The 7,042-nt window shown below is 54.4% G+C and overlaps 1 protein-coding gene across 1 annotated transcript; it reads right to left on the bottom strand.

Moving 5' to 3' along the window:
* Positions 1-1,921: 1,921 nt before the first annotated feature.
* Positions 1,922-5,238, bottom strand: LOC129200941 (coiled-coil domain-containing protein 81-like). The gene is made up of 8 exons (XM_054812196.1): positions 5,121-5,238; positions 4,845-4,906; positions 4,324-4,477; positions 3,852-4,108; positions 3,560-3,645; positions 3,080-3,198; positions 2,481-2,589; positions 1,922-2,081 (listed from the first exon to the last, which is right to left on the bottom strand). The coding sequence occupies exons 1-8, from the start codon at positions 5,236-5,238 to the stop codon at positions 1,922-1,924; spliced, it is 1,065 nt and encodes a 354-aa protein (XP_054668171.1).
* Between the last annotated feature and the right edge of the window lie 1,804 nt (positions 5,239-7,042).

The raw sequence follows: 7,042 nt of genomic DNA, 5'->3' as shown, positions 1-7,042 counted from the left end.
TCCCTCAGTAGAAAGACCTGATTTGACACGCTCAGCTAGACAGGGGGACATTACAGACTCCCCAGCGAGAGACACAACTCAGCCCAGCACTGAGCTCCTGGTTCTGGGCAGATCTCTCCATTTTGGCACTTCAACAATGTGTTCAAATTTCCAGCCTGGCACCCCCGGATCTCTTGCAAACCGGTGCAGAAAGATCCGGCCCTGCAAAGTGGCCTTTGGCTTGGTAGACCCTCATCATTTGGCCCTTCTCCCAGATGCTGGAGGGGTCCTAAGCAGAAGCTTCCTTTAAGGACGGTTGGGTTCCTGGGTTGAGTAGCATGGATTTGGGCAAGGAGAAAAATGCCAGGTAACAGCAGGGGACACGACTGCCATAGCGCTGGGACAGGAGATGGGCCTTCTGTCACTGCAGGTGGCCCATGGGTTGGCCAGAGGGCGGATCTACTTGGAGGATTTCAGAAGTAGAGCCAAAAATAGAATATAAATTGGATAAACGGGGAGATAAATAGGATGGTAAAGAGATCTGGCTCTACCCCAAGTGGAAGTAGAAAGTCCAGCCCAGTGGAGCTGGGCTCAACCTTGCTCTCGTGCCTTCCTCGTTCCCTTATGGCCCTGGGTGAAAGCTCAGGTGCCTCCACTGCTCCTGCGTGTAGGTGCCCTTCATGTCTCCCCAGCTGCACTCGTATCCTCTCCTTTCCCCTCCGGGGACATTCAGTGCTTCACTACATAGCTCCAAGTGCCCGCTTTCCCTCTCTTGCCCCAGAAAGCTGGTTTCTTTCCATAGCAGCCATGCAAAAGGTCCCCTGGATGGAAAAAGACCTGAGGAAGGTCCCTCAGGTGGCCTTGCTTCCAGCGCCATGTTGGGCTGATCTCAGAGCCATGGCCAACTCTAAAACCCCTCTCCCCTGTTCCGGTCAAGGACCATTGGGAACAACAGAAGAGTCGACGCTTTTTTTGCAACTTCTCCTTTGTGCTTTTATTCATCTCCTTCCTGGGCTCCTCGTGTTCTGAACACAGATGGGTTTCTGCAAAAGAAGAGAGACTCTTCTCAAACAATACTGCAGGTTTTGGGAACTCTTTCCCCGCACACAGACCCCTTAGATGGCTTCAGGTCAGGACACTGAGCGGAGGGCAGCCGTTTCTCTCCCTCTGCAGCTGCTCCAGCAGCAGTGGTTTGCTCCCAGGCTGTGCCAGACCCACCCAAAAATCCTTTCTCTTCCCACCAGGGATCTAAAGCAGCAATGAGCTGGGAAGAAAGAGTCCCCTCTCTGGCCCAGAGCAGCCTTGCGGTTAGTCAGGCCTTCCAAACACAGCCAAGTAACATGGCCAAGTAACATGTGTTGCCTGAGGCTACAGAAGAGAGGGCAACACTGGAGAAGGAGAACCTTGCCCCCGGTGATGGAAGAGCCCCCGGTGGGAACTGAGCCCCCCGTCAATCAGAACCAAGGGCTCTTGGAAGAGTCCCCACTGTCCCTCTAACTCTGCATTTCTGCAAGGAAATAGCACCCAGAACGACACAGATCCCAATCACCTACCTGTTGGCATCACCTCAGGCGGTGCTCCCTCAGCTCCAGGCACTCCAAGCCATGATCACTCCAGCCAGGGCCACTCCATCCTGGAGACCACTGATGTGGTCTTTGGTGGTTGGCATTGCGCAGACCTGGACCTCTCGTAGATTGGTGGCACCAAAGGGGAGGGATCAAAGCTGTATCCAGCTAAGATGGTCTTCTGTGGCTCTTTCAGCACTGACCAGAACATCTCAGGCCTTGATCTCAGTAATTCTGTTGTCTCAGGTCTTGGTGGCTGTGGAACGAAGACCTTGTAGGTGGGCTCCTCGGCATTACGATGGTAATTTGCTTCCAAAGGGAACTTTCTGTTCTCCTTGTCCCCCTCCTCTGCAGCTCTGAGATTTTGCTGCCTGCGCTCAGCCCTGCTTCGACGCTTGGCCCTGCTTCAACGCTTGGCCCTGCTTCGACGCTTGGCCCTGCTTCGACGCTTGGCCTTTGAGCTTGGCTTTGCCCTTGGGTGTGCTGGTCGCAGGTTGCTTTTTCCCAGGGGAGTGCTCTGGGATCTCTGGCAGCTGCCTGAAAGGACACAATGGGAGGACTCTGTCTGAGAACGCAATGGGTTTGGGGCCACATCCTGCCCCCATGAGCCACGTGCCTCTTTGCGCAGCTGCTGGCAGCTCAGCCAGTGGCTGCGCTCAGCTCCGGAGAGGAAACCCCCTGAGCCAAGACCCTCGGCTGACACACGGCTGTCCCCATGCACAGCTCAGGAGGCCACGCTGGGGCTCTCCTGAAGGGAAGGAGAGGAGCCAGCCCTGTGAAATGGGGGGCTCCCAGCAGGATCATCCCGCCCCTCTGGCACTGCCTTCACCACTGTTGGGTGGTGATGAACGGTGAGTGTTTGGGGCTGGGGAATGGCCTCTTGCTGGGTCAGAAAATGACCCTGTGCAGATGCCAGCCCTGAACCTCTATACTCACCTGAGCCAAGACTTCACCCTGTTCTCCGTCTCCTTTATGTCCTGGAGCTGTGGGGCTTCACTTTGAGTCAATGTCGAACAGGCAAGCAAGGACAGTTCAGGAAATGCCGCTAGAATTGGGAAGGAGAGACCTTGTCAGAAGAGCACTGCTGGGATGCTACCGGCCCTGGTGACATGTAGAGGTGCTCATGCCCCTTCCAAACATGTGCAAGAGGGCAATTCTGCTCCCCTCACAGCCACCCCGACACTGGGGCTTGCCTGGCACCTCATTTCCAAGGTGCAAAAGTGGTTTTGTGACCGTGTTATCAGCACCAGATTTGGGAATGAGGAGCCAGTTGGTGCTGGGACAGGGACTCTTGCAGAGGGGTCATTTCCCGAGGGCCTTGGATTGCCAGCCTCCCACTGCGCCCTGGGGCACATCCCACCCTGGGGTTCGGTTCTGTGGAAGCCAAGAAGTCGTTAGCAGAAAAGGCGGTGCCGAGCCGTCATGAAGCTCGGGCACTAGTCAGATCTTCTGACAATCATCACTGAAGGATTTTCCCCAATATATCACAGAAGCAGGATGGCTATGCTGCAGAAAGGAGCCAGGAGCAGCTTTACCTTTTCTGTCCTGGTTGAGACCTGGCAAAACTTCTTCTTTCTTCTCCTTGTCCTCACCAGCAACGTTTCTCCTGGGAGGGTTCCTTGGTGGTGGTTTGCGCACAACATACATTTCAAACCTGCAGACAAAGAGATGACACCAGCATGACCCACAGCACGACCCACAGCACCACCAGCCCTTGCCACTTGCCGCGATCCCCTGCTCGCACGCAGATTTTGGCGTTGCAAAAAACCCCCTTTTTTTCCCCGCGCTGACTACACCCCATCCCCAAGGACTATCGTGGGAAGTGAAGTCAGCCTGCAAAGAGTTGCCTGAAGTCCTCCATCTTTCCCATCAGATCTGCCTCACACAAAGGACTGTGGGCAGGGGGGACATGTCGCTGCCTGGTGCCCTCGTGGCAGGACACCTGTGGTCACATGGAGCAAATGCTACCAAACCACACCTGAGCAACTAGAGGTCACATCTGCAGATGTACGCACTCAGGAAAGATGATGAGACGGCCAGAAAATGTCAGAGAGGCCAGAGGTACCACTGGGGACACCACCATGTCCAGCAGCTGGGGGACCTGTAACGGAGGAGCACAAAGATGGCAGGCCATCCTCAGCGTGGCTGAGGCACTCAATATCGGAGGAGCCTGAGGCAGTGAGGGTTGGTAGGACCGTAGCTCTCACCTGGCCTGCGTGGCTGACCAAGTTCTGGTGGGCCACTCACAAGCAGTGCTGGGGCACCGCTGTGCAACCACCTGGGCCGTGGAGAAGCCAAAATGCTCACCTTAAAAGTAGCTTTCTCAAAGTTCTCCTTCCCAGACATCCTCTCCAAGAAGCTGAGGTAGAACTTCATTTGTACCCTCGTGCCTTCGATGAGGAGCACGCCCACGTCCCTCAGGACAAGGGCAACGTTCTCCCCCTTTCCCAGGCAGTGAGAGAGGAGAGACATGGTGCCTTGAATGCAGTTCTCCACTTTCTGCCGGGACACAGAAGCAGCCTTGGCCACCCTGGCATATTTCAGGGGCTCCAGCTCCTTATGGCCTGTAAAGACACAAGAGGGATGGAGGTGCTCACCCAGTGGTCCTTCTGCAGGAGTTTCCCAAAGGCTGCTTGTTGCAGTTGTTGCATTGCCCACAAAAACCCCCATTTTTGGACCTTCTCCGCAGAGAGGACAGTTTGCTTTGGAGAAGCGTCTCGGATCCACGGGAGGGATGTGATGACCATGCAACCAACCAGGGTTTAATCCTCCTGCTTACCAGGCAGGTAGTCTTTGTTGTCCCTGAGGCTGTGGACAACCACGAGGTTCCTGGCCAGCCGAAACACGGGCCTCTGGACAATCACCACCTCATCCCCAGCCTGGATGCATGTGGGGATCACATCAAAGGAGCCAACAGAGGGAATTTGGACCCCCTGCAAGCGGAAGAGAAGGAAGGGCAGAAGGGTGAGGACTGGCCGGAGGAAAGAGCTAGAGGTGGTCCTGTCCAGGGATGGCGCTTCAAGCTGGATCCTGCCCAGTCCACGAGCTGGGGCAGTGGGGAGAGCTTTGGGGAGGAGATGCCGAGTCACAGAATCATAAAATCATCGAATACCAGGTTGGAAGGGACCTCAAGGATCATCTGGTCCAACCTTTCTTGGCAAAAGCACAGTCTAGACAAGAGGGCCCAGCACCCTGTCCAGCTGAAGCTTAGAAGTGTCCAATGTTGGGGATGTGTGCTCTCCCTCTGGACCACCCTCTCCCCACCCCCTGGACAAGGTCATGGACAAAGAGTTAACCCACCTTCCGCAGCAGCAGTTGTTCTTGGATGTATTCGGCCACCGCATCCCAGATGGCTGTTCGCACTGGAAAGCAAAGGAAAACCAGGTCATGATCCATATCCACCGGCTCTCGGTTTACCACCAACTCCTGAGCTGTGGTGAGGTGGCTGACACAAAGAGTCATCACCATCCCCAGCCCCATATGGAGACATCTCTGAGGTGGCTGCAGTGCTGAGTCTCACCCAGACAACGCCGCAACCTTTGGTCACCACAATGTGGTGGCTGTGGATGCCTGTACCTTTGGCGCTGATGCTGGACATCATGAAGGTGTGCTCCATGCCATCCCAGAAGTCCATTTTGATCTGCCTCATGTGGGCAGGTCGCTCCTTAGTGGCAACAGCCATGTGGGAGCTCATCCCTGTTCGTGTGTTTTTAGTACAAGGATGCATTGATGAAGGCAAATCCAGGGGTGCAGGTGGTGCCCCACAACAAAGCAACCTGTGGAACCCCAGACATCCCCTGTTACACAGAGGAAAAAGCAGGCTCTGCAAAAGAGTTACCAAGCCTGAGGAAAGGGGCCAAAAGTGAAGCAATGCCACAGCATAACTTTGGGATGGCAGGTGAGATTTCCATCCCTGTTCCTCAAAGGGAACAGCCTCGTTTTGTTTGAGGATGCGGTGTTGGAATCAAAGCGCAAGGCCAGTTTTCTTTACTGCAGACTGTGCTGTAGTGCAACAAATACCTTTTGTGTCCCACATGGAGTTGCCAGGTGTGGTGGGTTGACCCTGGCTGGGGGCCAGGTGCCCACCAGAGCCACTCTATCATGTCCCTTGTTCACCAGACAGGGGAGAGAGAAAAAGTATAACAAAAAGCTTCTGGGTCGAGATAAGGACAGGGAGAGATCACTCACTAATTATCGTCACGAGCAAAACAGACTGAACTTAGAGAGGAAATTCATCTCACTTATTACTAAGCGAAACAGAGGAGAGGAATGAGAAATAAAGTCAAATCTGAAAACACCTGCCCCCACCCCTCCCATCTTCCCAGGCTCAACTTCACTCCCAGCTTCAACCTCCGCCCCCCCTCAGCAGCACAGGGGGACGGGGAATGGGGGTTACGGTCAGGTAACAATAAAGTAACTATGTGATGGAAATGTAATTTTGTAATGGTTTTGTAACCTGAGTGTATAAATGTATAAGGGATTAAAGGCTGGGTGTGCATGTTAGGAGGAGAGATCCCCCATGCACCCAGCGCTGAATAAACCAATATTGGCTTTCTAAACTGCATTTCTGTTTGGAAAGTTGTTATTGCCCTTTGAGCGGTAACAAGGGGGACCGGCATGAGTGAGGTGAGAGGTTCTGGGAGTGGAGAAATAAGCAGGGCTCCTAAGCTTCCTTTCATGGTTCTTGACAGTTTGTCTCTCTTTTTTTTTTCCCTTTTAGAGGGCAAACACTGAGAAAAGCAACAGTCTGTGGAAACACAGCATTTTGAAGAAAAGTATATGGTGGGAGTTAAAACTAAATCTTAACTAAAACATGCAGATACCTATTAGAGAGGTCTGTGTGGATACCAGAGCTCCTGCGAAGGAGCTCAAATACCCAACCAGCATGTTTCCAGCCAGCTGAGACCTCTGGCCACCGGTGGCCTGGGAGAGGGAGGGAGGGAGAAGTGAGTTTTCTTACCAGCTGGGGAAAAAAGGCAGTGAAGCCTATGGATGGAGACGGGCTGCAGGGTCAGATGCCAAAGCAGCCTTCCTAGGGCTGCTGGTCAGACCCCTGACAAGCCCCGGTACCCTGGGAGGCAGCAGCCAGCCCTGCAGCCTGCTAGCGAAACACTTCAGCTCCAACACGGCTCCTCCTTCTGTGCTTTTCAACAGCCCTGCAGCCCCCCAGCCCCAGCCCGCTGCGCTGGTGGGCCGGGGAGCTGGAGGCATTTTCCCAGCGCTCTGATCTAACAGCACCAGTGGGACTGTTTCCAGCACACTGCCACTGGAGGGCTTATCGGCCTCCCTCCCTATCTCCCACCACCCGGGCCTGATAAACGAGGGGCTGGTGGCAGCCGGGGGAAGCGCCCAGAGCAGGGGATGGAGCTGGGGACTGGCCAAACACAAAGGTGGCAGGGCTGGGGTGCTTCTCCCATGAGCCCCTCCCTGTCAATGAGGATGTTGCTACCTGTGACTATGGAAATCTTAAGATCAATTCAAGCAATTAGAGCCATTGC

The sequence above is a fragment of the Grus americana genome, unplaced genomic scaffold (assembly GCF_028858705.1).
Source record: "Grus americana isolate bGruAme1 unplaced genomic scaffold, bGruAme1.mat scaffold_69, whole genome shotgun sequence".
In the NCBI taxonomy this organism is placed as follows: Eukaryota; Metazoa; Chordata; class Aves; order Gruiformes; family Gruidae; genus Grus; species Grus americana.
The sequence above is the reverse complement of the archived record's forward strand: the minus strand, read 5'-3'. Positions and strand labels throughout refer to the sequence as shown.

Coding starts and splice junctions, on each gene's coding strand:
- LOC129200941 (XM_054812196.1), bottom strand. CDS start 5,238: ATGAGCTCCCACATGGCTGTTGCCACTAAGGAGCGACCTGCCCACATG. Junction 3,199..3,559: donor CGTCTCATCATCTTTCCTGA/GTGCGTACATCT, acceptor CTTTGTCTGCAG/GTTTGAAATGTATGTTGTGC. Junction 2,590..3,079: donor TCTCAACCAGGACAGAAAAG/GTAAAGCTGCTC, acceptor TCCCAATTCTAG/CGGCATTTCCTGAACTGTCC.